The 19,749-nt window shown below is 34.7% G+C and overlaps 1 protein-coding gene across 7 annotated transcripts in view; it reads left to right on the forward strand.

The window, feature by feature from the left end:
* The window catches only part of LRBA (LPS responsive beige-like anchor protein), a 622,710-nt gene that overhangs the window by 429,274 nt on the left and 173,687 nt on the right, over positions 1-19,749 (forward strand). For all 7 annotated transcript variants that reach the window (XM_036239773.1, XM_036239776.1, XM_036239775.1 and 4 more), the window contains 4 exons: positions 3,802-3,919; positions 6,005-6,107; positions 8,041-8,156; positions 11,153-11,265. In XM_036239773.1, the coding sequence (XP_036095666.1) occupies positions 3,802-3,919; positions 6,005-6,107; positions 8,041-8,156; positions 11,153-11,265 (450 nt within the window). The remainder of the gene's footprint in view (positions 1-3,801; positions 3,920-6,004; positions 6,108-8,040; positions 8,157-11,152; positions 11,266-19,749) is intronic.

Here is a 19,749-nt window from a genome sequence, read left to right on the forward strand (position 1 = left end):
TATGTGAAGCAAATATTGCTTTATTTTCAAAGACTATTTTAAATCTACTTTAAAAAATGCCTGATATTCATGCCATTGGACAATAAAGGCATGTTTCTATTTTTGTTCTTTCATAAGAATGAGAAAACAAAGTTTTTATTTGGATAAATTCATAAGCTTTTCAAAATGAATGATTAAAGAAAAATTAAAAAATGCTTTATTTTCAAGCCAGTAAATGCAACAGGGTGAAAAAGTTTTCATATGTACTCATAGTATACTATTTGAAGGGTAGGGGAAGGAAATGTGTATATTATTTGGGGAAAATAATATTTCTTTTTTAGATAAAAAATTAAAAGAAGATATGGCAGCTATTTTTAATGTAAAGAAATAGTATATATGTATGTTTTGTATATTTAAAATTAAAAACTGTTCTTTTCTCTCTAATTCCCTCATCTCAACATTTAACTAGTAAACTATTTTGTTGAAACAAATTATTAAAAAGTGAAAATTGAATTTTTTGCTAATACTACTACTGACAATATTAAAACAATGTGGTAAACATTCAAAGAGAGTGCTGTGGGCTTAAGCTTTCAAGCTATTCTAGACTTGGGGTCATAACTGCAGAGCAATGGTAATGATACGGTTTCCATAGCAACTGATTCATTGGAGGGCTAGACCTCTGTCTAGGGTGCTGTCAGTGTATGTGGAGTTTCAGTGAACAGAAAGTCCCAAAGAAGGGTCTGCTTCTACCTAATCCAGTTTTAATTGAACTCTAGAGACTTTGAAGTGAAGCCTCGGACCAGGAATACACTATTCCAATAAGAAATAAACCCCTTGCTTAGCTAGGCCTCAGCTGCTTTTCAGTACTGACACCTTTTCCTAATGAATGCTTTAAAGAAATGTTATTATATCCATTTCAGCTAGTAATTCTGTTAGTTGAGAGATTTTTTTGTTTCTATTTTAAACCCTAGCTATCTTTACCATGAATATAGATTTTTACTTAATTTTTTTGAAATCAGGATAGTTTGTGTGTATATATAAGATTATAATTTTTGATCCCTTGGGCAATTTTAAATAATTTTCTTTCTCTCCTGTTTCTCTTTCTCTGAGTTTTAAAACATTACCAGACCTGCTTGTATTTAACTTTGGAAGCACACTGTTATCTATTCAGTGTGGCACCATTTATGTCAGATTTGAAAACAATACAAAAAATACTGGGTGTTATTTATGAATATATATGTACTAATAGTATAAACACTTACATGGGAATGATAAAACTCGAAACAAGGATAGTGATTGGCTCTGATAAAAGAGGAAAATGGGATCAGGAAGGGTTGTACATGGGAATTTCGACACCATCTGAAATGCTTGATTAGTATTTTATTTATTTTAATTAATTAATTAATTAATTAAATCCTCACCCAAGGGCATTTTTGCATTTATCTTCAGATAGAGTGGGAGGGAGAGAGGGGGAAGAGGAAGAGAGAGAAACATCGATGTGAGAGAGAAACATCGACTGGTTGCCACCCACACAACCCCAACCAGGGCCAGGGACAAACTACAACCGAGGTACGTGCCCTTAGCAGGTACTGAACCCGGGCCTCTCTGGTCCGCAGGTCAACACTCTAACTGCAGAGCCAAACCGGCCAGGGCTTGTTTAGCTTTTTAAATATGCAATAATGTGGCGATATGTTAGAATTTTCTAAGGATGTCAAATATGTTTGACATTTGATAATAAAAGACAATTTAAAGGAGCATGCCACTTGCTGTATTTCAAGTAGATTTTTAAATACTGCTTAATGGAATGGGATATAAATGGAATATTTTGATTAATTAGAAAATTATTTCAGTACATTGAAAGCCAACATAATATTTTAGTATACTTATTTCTGTTAAAAATGGAAGTATCCTGAAACATAATGAAATCTCTAACTGTGTGACCATGCTCTTGCCATGATTGGCTTCACCATTCTGAGCAGCAGATTTTAACTATATAGCTCTACAGTTATAAAAAATAGACTTTTTAGACCAGTGTGTGATATTCGTAACAAATCATAGAGCTTAAAGGCTCCTCTGCTGTTTCCTTTGGATTTTTTTTTTTCTTTCACCTATAACCCAAGTGCAGGAAAACAAATGTAGCTGATTACAATTTCTGATGGGTTGAATTCTAGTTTAAGAAAAAGAGTTTTAAACTCCTTTTTAAGAAATGTGACAATGTGCTAGATATGTAAGTTCTGGACTTGGATTAGAAAGCCTGGGAGTAGGCCAGACTCTGCCACTGACTTCCCAAGGGGCTTTGTTTTAAGTATTTTATTTTTCTGGGCTTTAGTTTCCTTCTCAATAGTTGGATAGATGGGAGTATAAGTGTTACAGAACATATATTGCATTCTGTACCATTTGATAATGCCAGGGTGGCACACTCAAATGCCAGTGGAAATGAAGGAGATAATAGTAAATGAGTGAAATGGTGGAAACTGCCGAAATGGAGAGTGCACGCCAGTTTTCACCAGGTGGCATGCAATTCTAGATTTCACGGATACTTCCATTTTTCCTGAGAAACCAAAAATCAATATTTATATGAATATTCATTTTCTCATATACTTTCAACTACTTGAAAGTTTATTAAATATCCTATGTCCCAAACAGAATAAATATGGGCCATATAATGGAGTTTAGGCTATCATTCACTGATTGATTTAATCATTTATAAACGTCTACTTTGTGTCAGTGTTCTAGAAAATGGAAATAGAGTGTATTCAAAGTCTTTGCTGTAGTAGAACTTAGATTGTAGGATAAATTCTTACTATTCATTACTTTTCTTCCCCTATCTCATCTTTGTCCCTACAATGCAATATCATAACCAAATGTTTTATTTGTATTTTTTTATAGTGGTTACTTTTGAGAGATATATTCTTAAAAATTTAATTTGCTTTTATGGATTTTCACCAGGTTTTGCTAGCAAACACATCTCATTTTCTTAAGTAATATTAAGTGAAGTACCGGTGTTGAGAAATTCCACATGTGGGTTTTCTTCAACACCTTCGTAATTAAGCTTTTGAAATGAAATTTTTAAAAAACAAAACTTCAATAACAAAGCAACAAAGTGGCTTAGGACTAAAGACAGGATTACTTTTAGTTGGCAAAGCATTCTAAGCTTCTGCATCTGTCACATGGGATGACAAGAATTGTAACAAGTTACTCTGACAACCACCTACTCCATAGAGAGATTATGCCGAGTTCATTTGCAGGTTTGTGTTTGGCCTCACTGACAAAATGATACTTAACCTCTTATACAGTCAGTCTTTGTGCTTTCTCAATGAGTGACTGTTGGCTTAACAGTGACCTTAAAAGTGTGGTTTTTAAAAGTTATGAACTTAAATATATTTTTTAAAGTATGTAAAAAGTAATTCTGGCTCCATTAAAATCATATATGAAACTGATTGGTATATGTGTTCTATAAGCTTGGAGGACATTGTTTTCAGGTGTTCCTTCTTTTTAAGGTTTTACCTAAAACTTTCCATAATATGACTCCAAAAATCAGTCACTAAATAATGCAATAGGTATTTCATGAAAATAAATTATATCACTGTTTTAAGAAGCCCCCAAATACATTTATAAGTAGCTATTCTTAATTTTTACTCTGCTTCCTCTTCATAAATTGCAATCTATTGTTTTAGTCTCCTTCCAAATTACTTTATTAACTGTCCATTCAATTCTTAGAAATTATTTTTATTAATAGGGCCTTTTCTATTTTAATTGGGTTGGGAGGACAAAAAATTCTGTTTTTTTACTTACTTGGGATTATTTTTTTTTTCTCACTAGATCCTGGCATATACAGAAGGACTTCATGGAAAATGGCTGTTCACAGAGATACGATCAGTCTTTTCTCGTCGTTATCTTTTGCAAAATACAGCCCTGGAGATCTTTTTGGCAAACAGAGGTAATATGTTGTAAAAGTATATTGTTAAAAGCTAGCCTCCATCTCTTTAAGATTCTATTTTAGAATAGTATGCTATGTTGTTTCCATTTAGATAGTATTATGTAATCCAACCCCAGCCCTACCGACCTCTTTTTTGACCCACATGCATCTTCAAGGCTTTCCCCCCCTTGGTCATTCTAAGAATTATATGTAGTAGTTTTATTTTTCTGGCCATAAACAAATTAGTTCATGGATTTATGAATATGAGGAATAACTAAGCATTTAATCAGTTGTTAGATCTTGATGTCTTCCTCAGTATTGCTTTGATATTTGAACTCCTGGAAGGTGGCTACATTTGGAGAGGGGAGAAGGGTAATCAAATGATTCATACATTTAATCTTTTGTCTAATCTATTGCCATTTATAAAGGGACCATCAGAAAATGGTACTGAACTGCCCTGGTTGCTTTGTATTTCATCATTCTTGAAAGAACTAAAATTTAATTTGTGGGTTTAGAATGGAACTTGGTGAAATTCATTAAGATAAAAAAGAGAGACAGGGTGAACTTGAAGGAGAAGCATCGTTCAGTGTGAGTGGAGGCATACAAGGAGAATATATAAAACTTAGTGTCTTATTGCACATAACTCCTTGTTCATAATAAGTAAGGTTGAAGTTTTCTTATTTTCTCTTTCTATAATCTACAAGCTGTCATATAAAAAATCTACACATAATAATATAGCCCATGCGTACATTTGTTTTTTCCTTTGCGAAATCATGTGTCCTTAGGGAATACAGATTTCTTTAGGTAAAGATGTTTTTCCGTTTCCTATTTGGTCTCTTCCTTTGCACATACCTCTTTTTCCTAGTGTAAACATTATTCTTTCAGGCAAATAATCAAGTGAATGTTCACATTTTAGTTCAGTCTGCATTCTTGCTGTCCCAGAGGGCTTTCAACCTCATAATATTTATTACTTGTTCATTCTCATTCATTGTTCTTTGAAATTTCTTATTCATCCTTGCTTTTGTATGTGTGTTTTTCTGTTGCCTTTTTACATGATCTTGGTCATCTGCCATAGTCTGTGATAGTTTTTCTTTTTTTAATTTCCCCCCTGTATTCAATGTAATAATGGATACATAAAGAAACCTTATTAAAAAGGTATGTTGAGAATATATATGACAGTTCTAAATATGTTTTCAGTGTTCACTTTTTTCTTGAAACGTGTTGGTAATGCCAGTATTAGAAAGCTACACCAAACTGATAAAGTTTTTGGTCACAAGTATTTTTTGGGCTGATCACTCACAGCTTATATATGATTCTGATCCTGAAATTAATATAATTGAAATTTCAAGACTGACCAAAATAATATTTTTTAAATTCTCTCTAATGATTTTATGATTTTGTTATTTTTATATTTTAAGTATACAAATTATAGATGTCTATAATAAATGGACATTTATATGCTGAATATGTTTGCATATACTGGTGTATGGTTTTTGATATTCTCAAAATATGTACCTGTTGAAATAGAAATGTTGAGAAAGCATTTAAATTTGATTATTAACTGTAGAGGAAAAGTTTTCCTTCAGGTCACACATTATTCTGGATTATATGAACATACAAAGTATAAATATAAATATTATAAAGAGAGTATGTTAAAAACTGTCATTGGAAATAAATATAGCTGACAGTAGCTGCTCTCTGTAGTCTTTTTGGTGTTAGATTGTTAACCATATAAAGTTAAATTTTAAAATAGCTTTTTATAGAAATTCACAGATATATAGTTAACTTGCCAGAATTCAATTTTATAAATTCAACTTGTAGCTAGATAATCTCAGCTTTATGTCACATTAATGCAACAACCGTTGTTATAATTCTGCCAGTATTTAGAGAAGGAGCTGTCTATGGTATAGGAGTTTATAAGTGAAATGAATATTACTTCTGATATATTAATACTAACATTTGAATACACTATGATAAAAGTAATATGTCCAGAATTGTATTTAATAAATACCTGAACTAAGAGTATATGTTTTATCAAACCAAGAGGTCAATTTACTAGAAAGGAAATCATACTGTGTTCTAAGTTTTGAAAATTATTTTTCATAGTTGCTGTGATGTTCAACTTCCCAGACCCTGCAACAGTAAAGAAAGTGGTTAATTACCTGCCTCGTGTTGGTGTTGGAACATGTTTTGGTTTGCCTCAAACCAGGTACTGTCTTATATGAGAAAATATGGAAAATAATTGATTAATATGTGTTCTTGTTTTGAAATGCATGAGCTTCTATTTCCTGTTTCATAGTAAATGATTATTAGTGAATTGATTATTTTTGAATCAACTGAACTTCTGTCTGAAGAAACCAATAAAAGAGGAGCAAATGTAAACCAAAGTGAGCTGAAAGAGAAAATAAGCATAAAAGCAGAATATCAGTGGAAAAGTAAACAAAAGCAATAAAGAAAAATTAATGAAAAGTTGTTTTTCTGTAAAGATTAATGAACATATATACAAAATATAAATAAAAAAGAAAGAAAATACAGATTACGAATATCAAGAATGAAAGGGAGGATGTATCACTATTATACTAGGGACTGATGCAGCTTCAGTACAGTTTTGTTAACTAATTTAAGGAGTGTGAAGAGAATGAACCAGTGAAATTTTTGGGTTGATTGCTTGCAACATATTAGCATACCCAATTTTGTATTGATTTGAGTTGCTTTTGATCGGTGTTTATTTCTATTTTTAAAAGGTAATATCTTGTTGCAAATGCACTTGAAATAGATGAACAAACAACAGTCAGGATGTTAGTCATCTTGGAACTGGAGAACTTTCCGAGGTGAAGCCCTTAGTTCCTCTCAGCAGTACTTGGTTCCCCACCAAGTCTGCCTCTCCATGGGCTGCTTGAGTGTGTGCATGACGTGGGAGCTGACTTTCCCCAAAGGAAGTGATCCGAGAGAGTGTAAGGCAGGTGCCACAATCCCTTTTTTATGACCTACCCTTGATAGTCATGTGCCTTCTTATCTGCTACATTTTGTTTATTACAAGCGAGTCATTAAATATAGCCCAGACCCCAGAGGAAAGGGATCAAACTTCACCTCTTGAAGAAAAAGTATCAATTTGTGGACATATTTTAAAACTACCATAGGTCACAACTTTTATGTAAGTAGGGCACATCAAGTGGCCCTCCCAAATTATAAGCAGTAGTTGCTTTACAATGCAAATTAGGGTTTTGAATACATAATTTTATAATTTTATGGGGAATTTCAGGGTTCAGAAGGAAGCAGCTCAGAATTGCATAGATTTCCTTATCTTAGTAGTAAAAGTCATTTTTTTTCCTACTGGTAATTTCTTTATTATAAACAAGTTTTGTTTACCACCTAATATGTGTTATCATACTTATGAACTTTTTGTAATGTAGTCACTTAAATAGATTTTTAACACATATAATGGTGTATTCAATATCCGTACAATGGATACTATTCAACAATTAAAATAAATGAACTACTAATACATGCTACCACCTTCACGAACCTCAAAAACGTTACGATTAGTGAAAGAAGCCTGAGGAAAAGACTATGTGCTGCCTGATTCCATTTATCTAAGAAAGCAGAAGACTTGGTCTTCTATTAAGATGTATCAAGAAAAAAATGTTTTTCTTGCCTCTGTCTTACCTTTGAATAGACAACTAAAGAGTTTACAACCCTCTTACCTGTGTTACAAAAGGTATGCAAAGGGTATGCAAATGTAATATCAGCTGTAAAATGGACAAATGTATTGTCTTTATGTAATGACTATATAAAATTGATAAAGATGTGAATACATTTTTATATGTATTTCTCAGTTACTGTAAGTCCTTTTATATCAGTAAAGCAATGAACTAGTATCTTATTATTAATCAACCTTATGGAACCTAGATATTATACTGGCATTGAAATGACAGCTTACCTTAATGAATAGGACATGTATGATAGACCTGTGGCTAGTCCACTGTTTAGCCATTAATTGTTTATCTCTAGTATTCATTAGATTAATATGAATAGAACTTTTTATAATATACTGACATTTTGAATAAGCAAAGATATTCATGATTATTGAGGTATAATCTTAATTGTAAACTGATTCTACATAAATTTCTTTCTTTTTTTAGGCGTATCTCATTAGCTAGTCCACGTCAACTTTTTAAAGCTTCTAATATGACTCAGCGATGGCAACACAGAGAGATTTCAAATTTTGAGTACTTGATGTTTCTCAACACCATAGCAGGTAGTCTAAGTTCACATGTTGACTTATTTCAAATGATAAAGTGTGCATTGTGACATGATTAGATTATTTTGATTACTGGTATTTTTTTTACTACTTTTACTATTGCTACATTAGTAGACCTTATCAAGAGTAATTCTCATAATAGAGTTTAAAGTTTTGAATATGAACAGTTGGCTACTTGAGAAAAATTAAAAATTGGTATACACAGTCTTTTCCCAAAATATAAAATGACAGTGTACAATTCAGTGTAGTAAGAATGGACTCATTATGGAACAGAAGGAATGAGTAACCATAACAAATTTTAAGACTCTATTAATAACTTAATTAGAAATGTATTATGATGAAACAGTGAAACACAACATAGAAAAAAAAGAAAACTGTGCGTAAAGTATTAAGTAAAGGAATATTATGACCCAGATATGAAAAATCTAAAGACTAAATGGCCCTGTATAAGTTTGTAATCACGTGCTACTACTGAAGATCACCCATTGAAACTGTTCACTTTTTTTTTTTTTTTTTGGTTAATCCTTCACCTGAGGATATTTTTCCATTTATCATTAGATGGAGTGGGAAGGAGGGAGAGAAAGGGAGAGAAACAGTGATGTGATGGAGCCACATCTACTGGTTGCTTCCTGCATGACCCGACCAGGGCTGAACCGCAACCGAGGTACTTGCCCTTGACTGGAGTCCAACCGTGACTCATTGGTCTGCGGGCCAACGCTCTAACCACTGAGAATAGACACGTGTCTTTGCTTTTCATTTATGATAATAGCAATAAAGAAAACAAGGAATGTAATTATGAGACATTTGAGATTTCAGGTCAAGAAACTGACAGTTTTCGTTTGAGGCACAAAGGAGATAAGAAGAGCATAGGACATGTTGCTTACTCTCACAGATGTTATTTTAAGTACAAGTGTGAGCATTTATGTGATTCTAGAGCAAATGGGTATAGAGTCAATACAAAATACAAAATAGTCCTGTCTGGGTGGCTTAGTTGGTTGGAGAATCATCCTGTACACCCAAAGACTGAGGGTTTGATTCCAGTCAGGGCACATGCCTAGGTTTCAGGTTCAATCCCAATCACAGTGCATACAGGAGGCAACCGATTGATGTTTCTCTCACATCGATGTTTCTCTCTCCCTTCCTCCATCCCTTTCTCTCCCTTTCTTTCTCTCTAAAATCAATAAACATATCCTGGGATGAGGATAAAAACAACAACGAAAATTATATGGGGATTAAAAGGACTGAGAAGGGGGGTATAACTTAGAGTTGGTGGGAGTAAGAAAAAAAATCAGGGAAGATTTTGTGTTTGAGTAAGGATAGATACTACTTTAACTAGCAGAGGAGGTAGTTGGAAGAGAAGTTATTTTACGTGACAATGAAGGCATAAGCAAAAAAATAAAAGGATGGGAAATTATGAAGTAAATCTAGAGAGCAATTAATGATGTAGTTTACACACACACACACACGATCTATATTGTATATAAAGTAGTATCCCCCATTCATGTGCTATATGTTCAAAGACTCCCCTTTCCCCTCCCCCCTGTGGATGCCTGAAACCATGAATGGTACCGAACTCCTTTTATACTATGTTTCTTCATATATATACATACACTTTATGGCTTCTTGGAATATCCTGATTGCTCCTTGTGCTTTGGAGCCATTATTAAGTAAAATAATTGTCACTAAACGCATGCTCTGAGATGCCTCTAAATCAGCTTGATAACTGAAAGGGCTGCTAAGTGACAAAGGGCGGGTGGTTTCTACCTCGTGGATGTGCTGGACAAAGGGATGATTCATGGTCAGGTGGGTCAGAGCAGGATGACGGTACATATCACACGACTCAGGATGGCTTGCAGTTTACAACTTATGAGTTGCTTATTTCTAGATTTTTTTCATTTAATACTTTGGACCATGGGTCACTGAGAGTAACTGAAAATGTAGAAATGAAAACAATGAGTAAGGGGACTGCCGTATACGTGCATATATACATGTCTGTGTATGTGCATGTGTGTACATACAGTATATATTTGTAAAGGTATAATGAGAAAGAAAACTAGAAAGGTTGTGTGGAAATGTGGAAGCCTTATTGTCAGCTTGAGGAGTGAGCAGTCATTTCACTGATAAACTTGTGGAAGTTTTTGAACAAATGAATAGTATTAGAACTGTGTGAAAAGGTAGCCTGGAGGCAGAATGAAGGATAAATTGGAGTGGAGAGGGACTAGACAGAGAGCAAAATTTGGAAGCAGTTATATATACAGTTAATGAGAGCCTGCATTAGAGAGGTGACAGTGGGAATTAAAACAATGTTACATAACAAGAATGTACAGGGTACACACCATTTGACATCAGCTCACTGAGCCATTGGTTGTCATTAGTTTGGAGGAGAGCATGGGCAGCATTTGGGGGTGGGGGAAGCTGTGCATTGTGTTCAGAGGATCATTGAATTTGAAAGCTGTCACAGAAATTTCAGCAACTCAGTGCAACGCCCTCATTTTACAGATGACTAGTGAAGGAAGGCCCACAGGGCTCAGGTCACTTAAACTTAGTTGATTAGTTGGTCGATTGGTTAATTAATGGCAAAGAAATGAATCTAGTTTTAAAAAGCTCTATGAGAATTGCAAATTATTTGTCAATGTTTTAATAAAAAATATTTTGTTTGGTGCAGCCTTTCAAGTAACAAAACAGTCGATTGTAGTTTATGAGAATATAAACTTGGGGGCCAGAGTGTCTGGATTTGAATATAGTTTGACCATGACTAATTACATCATTTTGGGCAAGTTAGCTAACCTTTTGTGCCTCGGTTTTTTCATCTATAAAATGGGGGTGATACTAATTTAACAGGGTTACTGTGAGGATTAAATGAAATAATGTATGGATACCACAGAGAACAATATCTGGTGTTCACAAACGTGTTATTTTTAGTAAATTACACTCCTGAACCTGCTTATTTTATTTTATTAGTCTAGATTGAGTAACTGTTTTATCTCTCCTAGGACGGAGTTATAATGACTTAAATCAGTATCCAGTGTTTCCCTGGGTCATCACTAATTATGAATCAGAAGAATTGGATCTGACCTTGCCAAGTAACTTCAGAGATTTATCCAAGGTAATTTCTCAGTAATCATCTGAAATATAATTGTCTTACATTTAAAAATATATTTGATGCCCGGCTGGTGTGGCTCAATGGTTGAGCGTCGACCCATGCACCAAGAAGTCACCGTTTTGATTTCCAGTCAGGGCACTTGCCCAGATTTTGGGTCTAATCCCCAGTGGGGTGCATGCAGGAGGTGGCCAATTCATGTTCTCTCTTACATCGATGTTTCTGTCTCTCTCTCTCCCTCTCTCTCTAAAATCAATAAAGAAAAAAAAATCATATTTGATATTTAATTTTTTACTTTAAGCAATCTTTTTAATATAAACCTAGCTTTATTTATCTTTTCAATGTGTTTTAGTATTTTCCGATTTAAAATTGAAACAATTTAATGAGCAATAAAATTGGATGGCAATTAAAAATATTAGGGTTATATATTTTTTTCCATATACATTTAAAAATACATTATTCTCAAATAGCATCTTCTTCTAAGGGTGTTAGTATTTGATAAAACATACAAAGAAAACCATGGAAACGTTTCACCAGTACTCTTATGAAAGGACAACTAACCCTCCACCACGCCCAGCCTCCTAACTGACGCCTGCTGCCTGGCCCTTCTCTCAACCATTCCTCACTCCAACCCGAATGGATCCTTGTTAAGTCTGATGTTGAATCATATAAGTCCGGTACTTAAACTTTTCTTGACTTATCATTGAATGCAGAACAAATCTTTCCCAAGTCAGAGCTTCGCTTTCCCTGCCTTCCTGCCGTCCCCCTGCTTTGTGAATGGCTGGCCGTCTCCGCCTCTATGTCACCTCCTCACCGTGGTATATCTGACAGGTTCCTCTCTCTTCCATGTTTCTTATAAACTGGTAGTTGGTTCCAGAGGTTGATAGAATTCAGATTAGATATTTTTGGCAAGACTGTTTTGTAGGATGTTTTTCAGGTCTTCTGTCAGGGGTATGTAATACCTACTTTTCCTTCTTTTTTGTGATATCAGCAGCCATTAATATTTAATGCCTGGATTCATTAGTTTGGTAAGGACTTCAAAATGATGGTATTTGCCCTGGCCGGTTTGGATCAGCCACTGGAACGTCAGTGTGAGGACCAAAGAGTCTTGGGTTCAATTCCGGTCAAGGGCATGTGCCTCAGCCGTGGTTCCATCCCAGCCCTGGTTGGGGTCGTGTGGGCGACGGCCCCAGCCAATGTGTCCTTCCCTCCCTCCCTCCCTCCCTCCCTCCCTCCCTCCGCTCTGTCTGAAAATCAATGGGAAAAATATCCTCGGGTGAGAATTTTTAAAAAAATGATGGTATTTAAATTCTGTCACTGCCGTTATTGGGAATCTTTGTATAACGAGAAACTTTTCTTCATCTACTGTTAGGTTAGCCTCAGGTCAGCAGGATTTCCCAGACGACTAAGAGAAATAACAATTGGATACATGACTGTTTTTGTTTGTTTGTGTTTTTCTTTTGAAAACAGAAAGCCTTCCTTACAGTTTAGGTTTTAAGGCCCTGTAGTATTTCACGGGAATCTGTAGCACTCTCGAGTCTAAACTGAGGACTGTATTCCTTTGACTTGTGTAGTGAGCCATGCAATAGGTCAGTAGTAAACACCACACAACTGTTTAATTCTTGGGGAATTATATCCTACTGTCTTTATTATTTGAATTTTATGTACATAAAAGAAAAATATTGTTTTTTATTAATTTGTTAAAAGTTGTAAAATGTGCTTTACAAAACAAATTACATTTTGATAAATAACCTTTCTAGAGTTTTAGGAGAATTGCCCCTTTTTTCTTTTCTTTAACTGAGTCCTTCAGTTCGGACTTTTATTTAAGCACGTAGCTTATTGAGACTTTTTTTGTGCTTTAGAGGAGTTTTTGTAAGCTCTTCAAGATGCAGTGGGTAGTAAGATGGATTGCGGACAGGGTGCATGTTTCTGTCTTGATGGAACAGTTACTAATGGTGATAAGTGGGAGGCTGTTTGGATATTTCTGCTGAGGCTGTATTTCTGTCTTCTGCCATCATTGTCCCTGAACAGGCGCTCCTGTAACCCTATTACCTCCTCATACCACTGCTCCTTGCCGACTGCCTTCTGTCTCTGACCCTCGTCTTTGTTCTCTATCCCACTAAACATCTTACCCGACCAGGAGAAAGCCTCCAAACATTTATTTTAAAATTAAGCTTTATGATGTTTTCATTATGAGAATTCATAGAAATAATATGAACAAATGTTATAGGTTATTTGCCAGCTAAACAGTATCCTTTATTAAAATTGAATTTTATTTGTATATTACAGCCAAATACTTTTGTTGGGTGGGTAAGAGACTGTTTTAACTACTGCCTTTATAACTTACCTTCTGTATATGATAAATAAGACTATTTGTTATATTCCAGTAGATGAACAACAGTAATTTTACCTTTAAAAATGTTGTTACAGAGTAAGAATAAAAAGGGGCGGGCCCAGCTTCAGAACCAAAACAAGAGTTGCATTTATTAGTGTCTATCCATGTATGTTCATATCCACTACATAAAAACATAAAAGTATTGCATTTATTAGTGTCTATCCATGTATGTTCATATCCACTACATAAAAACATAAAAGTATCATCTTTGTGATTTAGTGCCTTTAATTGTATCCATTTTTATGTTATGAGATTTTGCGAAAGGTTAGTACTTTGGGGTGAGGAGGGAGAATTATAAAGAGTGCTTACAAGAGCTGCCAGGTCCTCAGTTAGATGGCGAACAGTAGTGTAATGAAAAGGCTGGAAGAAGTGGGGAGCTCCGCACTCAGCCGCACGTAGGTCATGTCTCCTTTCCGGTAAAGCAGCAGGAGCTCGAAGCTGCATTCCTTCAAGGTTCTGAAAATGGGATTCTGCTAGTACTAATCATCTTCATTAAATATTGATGGAAATAAGTGAGTTTGGAATTAACTACATTATTTTAGTGAAATAATCAAGCATATCAGATATTTGAAAATTTAATTTACACATATGGCATAGTGATGATTGTTGATAAAAATATCTCACTCTTGTTGGTGTTCGAGCCTGCCACAGTGTTTACAGTGTGATTCAATTTTCAGATGTCTGCTTATGCACGTATTTTTAGGAATGCATTTTGGATGTGAAATGAGCTGTATCTCCATGAATAATGATTATAATAGAATTATATTAAAACTTGTCCCATAGTATACATTTAGCAAACATGACTATTTGTTTAAATAAACTTGCAAAATAGACAAAAACATTGTGTGCAAAACTTAATTTAAAACATAAACAGATCTTATCTCCATTCTTGAATAGATAATATAGTCTGACTAGCTTTAAAATGTATTCAATTATTTATGCATATTTATGTCTTTTTAATTTTCCCAAAGCTGGTTTTCAATGGGGCTTTTTTATACAAAACTAAAATTTTATTTGGTAATCTCTTCTGTATTGCACAGGGGATTTTCTTTCTTAACCTGAATCAGTGTAAACACCCTGTCTTATAAATTATTTTCTGATCATTTTTTGAGATAAGGAAAAGCCTGAATAGAACAATGTAAAAAAAAAAGTCATCTCGAAGTTACAAAATTTTATTTTATGTACAATTTTTCTTAAAATAATTATAAATTGGTATTGCTGGTCTTGTAGGAAATCAGATCTGTTTTAGTCTGAAACGCCTGATGAAAATTAAATCTTTTCTTGTATTGAGAAAGTCCTCATTTAACATAATGGTTTATTTATTCTTTCGAAGCTGAAAAAAAGTAGGGATTGATTTTGAGGTTGATATTTTTGCCTTCACTTTCGCAGTTTTTTCATCCTGAGTCTAAAATTCTTCTGATGAGAAGACAGATCTAACCATGCATAGACCTTGGAGTGACATTAATTCATATTTCATAAATATAGATTGATTTTTATATTTTGACAACTTTCTTAACAGAAACAAGAAGCAACATTTTTGTTTTGTCCTTTATAAGAAATTATAATTAGGGCAGGAATATATTTACAAAATGTCAGGCCATAAAAACAAATTATGATGGCTGAAGATTTTCTTTGCTGCTGTGGTTGATTTATTTACTTAATGTTCTTTAGTAGGAGAGTATTTGTAAACCAATGTTCTAAGACGAAAACCAAGATAGTCTGAGGCAATCATTTCTCTTCTCATTGATCCACATAGTTATTTTGGAATATTGAATATATATATGTACTGTAATCTGGATACATATTCCAGAAAACAAGTATGTTCTCAGATTGAAATGCAGTTGATAACCAGTCACTTGCAAATGAAGAACTTGGTTATGGATTTCAGAAGGTAGAAACATCCCACTTTATTATTATTGATACTTGCTGAGGACTTACTATATGTCAGGCTGTCATGTAAGTATGTTACGTGTTAACTCTTTTAATCCTCACAAAGACCTTTTAAGATAGGTAATGCTGTTAACTGTTTTTTACAGAGACAGAAACTGAGGTACCACAGGTTATTCAACTTCCACATGGTTTCACAGTGAGTGGGTAGAACGAGAATTTAAACACCAATTCAGTGTTTTTCAAATTGCTGTTCAGAGCCAATATTTAAAAAAAAAAAAAAAAAAAAAAAGATTAAAATAGCGTAGCATCACAGAAGAAAATCAGTGTGTATCCTGTACGAATTTTCTGCTTCAGGGTGTGTATGTGTGTGTGTACATGTGCATGTGTGTGCTGGGTCATGATTTAAAGTGACTTTTCTTGTGAATTTTGGCACAGAAAATTTAAGAAACAAACTGCTGTGCGGCCTCCTTCTTTTGGCATCAGCGGCCGAGTCTGTTTTATTGTCTTTTTATCAACTTGCCTCTCACCTCTCGTGCTGAATACCTGGTAAAGTACAACCAGCATCCACTGCTTGAAAAAGGAAGGCTCTGCCAAGTTACCTGACCTCGGGGTATTTGTCCCAGGTCATGTTCCAAGTTGTTTTAACTTCACCTGTTTTATGAAAAAGTTGAATGTTTGGTTAAAACTAGAGAATTCTGATGTTACTACTCGATTATTAATTTGTTTTTTTCATTTATTGGTTGTTTATTGAGTAATATTATTTGATAAGGACACAGTTTCCGGAGATTTGAAAGAATAAAACTAGGTAGTTACTATTCTACTAAACAGTAAACTAAAAATCGAAGGAGAAAACCAGAATTGGCCAAAGTATAATAAGCAAGTATTTTATTTTTTAATAATTAGTGCTTACATTCTTAAAATGAAGGAAAATATTGCAAGAGACCGTTTGAGATAGAGGGAGAAGAACCATCCATTTTCAGCCTAGAGTGCAGGCACAGTGTGAGTGGTTTGGGTTCAGCGTGCAGAAAGGCGGAAAGTCCAAGTTCGGGAAAGCACCCTGCGCTGCCGTCTCCTGCCTTCTGCCCCTGGGGTAGGAATCTGAGGCAAGTTTTCTATTATCACATCTTCAAACTGAATGTTACATTTTGGTCCAGGCCCCAATAAATCGTAGTTTCTTCTTTTTCTCAACCTACGTTACAATGCTGTACCATTCACATTCTGTTAAAACAGCAGCTTCCGTAGCCCTGGTCCAGATCAAAATGTTTCTAAAGAGTCAGTTCTGAGATAACTGAAGAGAACTGGGGGACGAAGCTCCCTGAATCTGTTTTTTTTTTTTTTTTTTTTTGCTGATGAGTGGCTATTTGTTCTTAGTTGTTGTTTTTTCTCTCTCTGGCTCTCTCTTTGTTTAAAGAAAAAGTAGGTGATTTTCTGTCTTGGTCTCTCATTTATCTCTTACTCTTTGCTTGTGTATTTTCATATGTGCGATATTTCTCTCTAACACACACATTTAATATATACAGCATGCATCTTGACCTGGAATTGACTACCGACATTTAACTGTTGTTGATCAGACAACACTTCTTTATCTCTTTAGGTTTGAAGTGCTGTTTCTGACGAATGCCAGCCTTTTCGTCTGTTCTGTGCAGATATACCAGGAATCAATATACCATCTAGATGTCACAGAGGGAAAAGAACACTCTTTTGGGGGGGAAGGGCAATATTGTTTAAATATGATAGGTGTTATAGCTTTCACTTTGTTTTTCTACATATTGGGCTTCAGTCAAACCACAGGAATTCAGACTTAAAACAAACCTTATGATATTACAATGGCAAATAAAGTATTTAAATAAAATACAAATGTACAAGGAGATATTAAAAATTACCCCACACTTGGATATTTTTTATTGACTGACAAAATATACTAAAAATATTTTAAACTTATATACTTATATGTGTAACCCATACACACAGACAGTAGTATCATGAAGGCCTGTTGTGGGGAGTAGGGGCTTGGTGGAGAGGGGAAGAGGGTGGGGAACATCTAATACTGTCAACAATAAAAACATAAATTTAAAATAATTTACTCTAGGCATCAAATATGGATGCTGTTATATCCACGTTGATTTTAGGGATTTTGATATAAATTGCATTTTCTGGTCTTGGGGGAATTTCCAGCCTAATATGCAGAAGAGTGGCATTGGGATAGTTTAGAATATATTTGTAGCGTTGTGAATGAAGGAAGCCCTGGTAGGTGCCTTGCACTGTGACAAACATTGTACATGTGCTCTCTTCTTTAATTCTTTCAACAACACTGTAAGGAATGTGTTACTATCTTTATTTTATAGATTAGGAAAGTAAGGCAGCGTGATGTTAAGGAACTCGCCAAGGTCACACAGTTCCGAGTGTTAAGGCTACGGCTTGATTTCAGAACTGTGTCTGTCAATGAACTGGCATATTTTAGATAGAATTAGAAAGTCTGTAAACTTGTATTTATATCCACTTCTTTCCAAAATCCACCATTCTTCCCTTTATCTGAGCAGAAAGCAAGAGGTTTACTTTTTGGAGAAATTGTACCAGAGATGTTTCTGATTTGAGAACCCCAAGAACAACAGCGAGAGGGTTGAAGGAAATGAATGGAAAGCTGGAGGATTAACTGAAAGCTTTAAGTACTGGGTGGTGAAGGCCCCCAGACCCTGTTGCTGTCATGCTGTCAGAATTCTGGCAGGCAGGCCAGTACCAACCCCACCCTGGGAGACAGAAAGTTATGTTATATATTACTCTGTGGGCATGTTGACTGGTTCAAGAGGAAAGGCCTCAGAAACAGTGACGTTTAGAGATTCTACTGGGAGCTCGCCTGATCTCCCTTCGTGACGCCCACGTTCACACAGCGGCCTGTTCTGCACGCACCTCAGGCAGCTCTTCGTGCTTCGTTCTTGGCATGGAGGGATCACCGAGTCTTAGAGAACATGGAGAGACGGTCTCCAGTGTGAAGGGACAGAGACAGACACAGAAAAAGAAACAAACCAGAAAACGCAAAGAAAAATCAAGAAACAGAAAAGGCCTTAACAACAAAACAAGAATTACCCTTAACAGTGATAAAACAGTTGCATTGATAGAAAAAATACGCTATAGGAAGTAGACTGTGCGTGCAGGTATTTTCTAAAAGGCCATCAACATGATATGGGAAGATAGCCTGGAAAGAAAAAATTAGAGTACCAGGTAGGAAATCTTCAGATTCAGGTTGAATTGTGTCAGTCCTCCTCATTTATTAGTAAGGGACCTTTAGCAAATTACCTAATTTGGGGGGGTATTATATAGCAAACCATATAATTATATATTGTATTATATGGTATTTATATAATACTGAAGATTTTTCATGGCAACACTGACCTTTTTAAACTTTAAATTATTACTTGTTCAGTGTGATGTGTTTAGTTCAAAATACGGCTATACAATTTCTTCCCCAGAATTTAAAATTAAGTTCAGCAAAGTGTGGATACATATATACATTTATTTATACACACACACACACACACATACATACATGGAGGGAAGGAAGGGGAAAGGAGGTATGTTGTGCATTTAGAGGATTTGCTGAAGTTTTAAAATCAGAAAACAATCTGTTTTGCATGACTATATTTTAAGTTTATATTTATTAAAGAATAGTACTCTGTATAGCATATTTGGTTTTCTACTGGAAGTCACCTTCTAGTGGGAGTTTTTAAATGACTAACAGAGGTTAACCTTACACTTTATTTAAGCAGCCTTCAATGACATTGTTTTTTAACATTAGTCAGTAAACGATAAACTGAAGTAACTGAAATGGATTGTGGTTAATATTACTGTCAGGGTGATGAATAATCCTGACATAAACCAGCAACACACTGCCAGTCAGTAATCCTTCTCCAAGTTAAGTATTTATTCACTAATCATCCTAAGTTACTGTGGTGTGGAGTGACCATTTATTATTATTTATAAATGGATTGTTTTATTTACATAACATTACCAGTTTTATCCCATAATACTTCCTATTTTCTTAGTTTAATGCTTGGTGTACTAACTTGGATAGATTCAAAGTAGGGACCATATATAGTTAACATGAATTTACATAAAAACTGATTTTAATACACCTAGAAAAAAATTCTTAAGTTTAATAAATACTAGTACTTGAGGTCTGATTTCAGACTAGGGTATTTTTCTTTCTT

The sequence above is a fragment of the Molossus molossus genome, unplaced genomic scaffold, assembly GCF_014108415.1.
Source record: "Molossus molossus isolate mMolMol1 unplaced genomic scaffold, mMolMol1.p scaffold_m16_p_4, whole genome shotgun sequence".
NCBI lineage: Eukaryota > Metazoa > Chordata > Mammalia > Chiroptera > Molossidae > Molossus > Molossus molossus.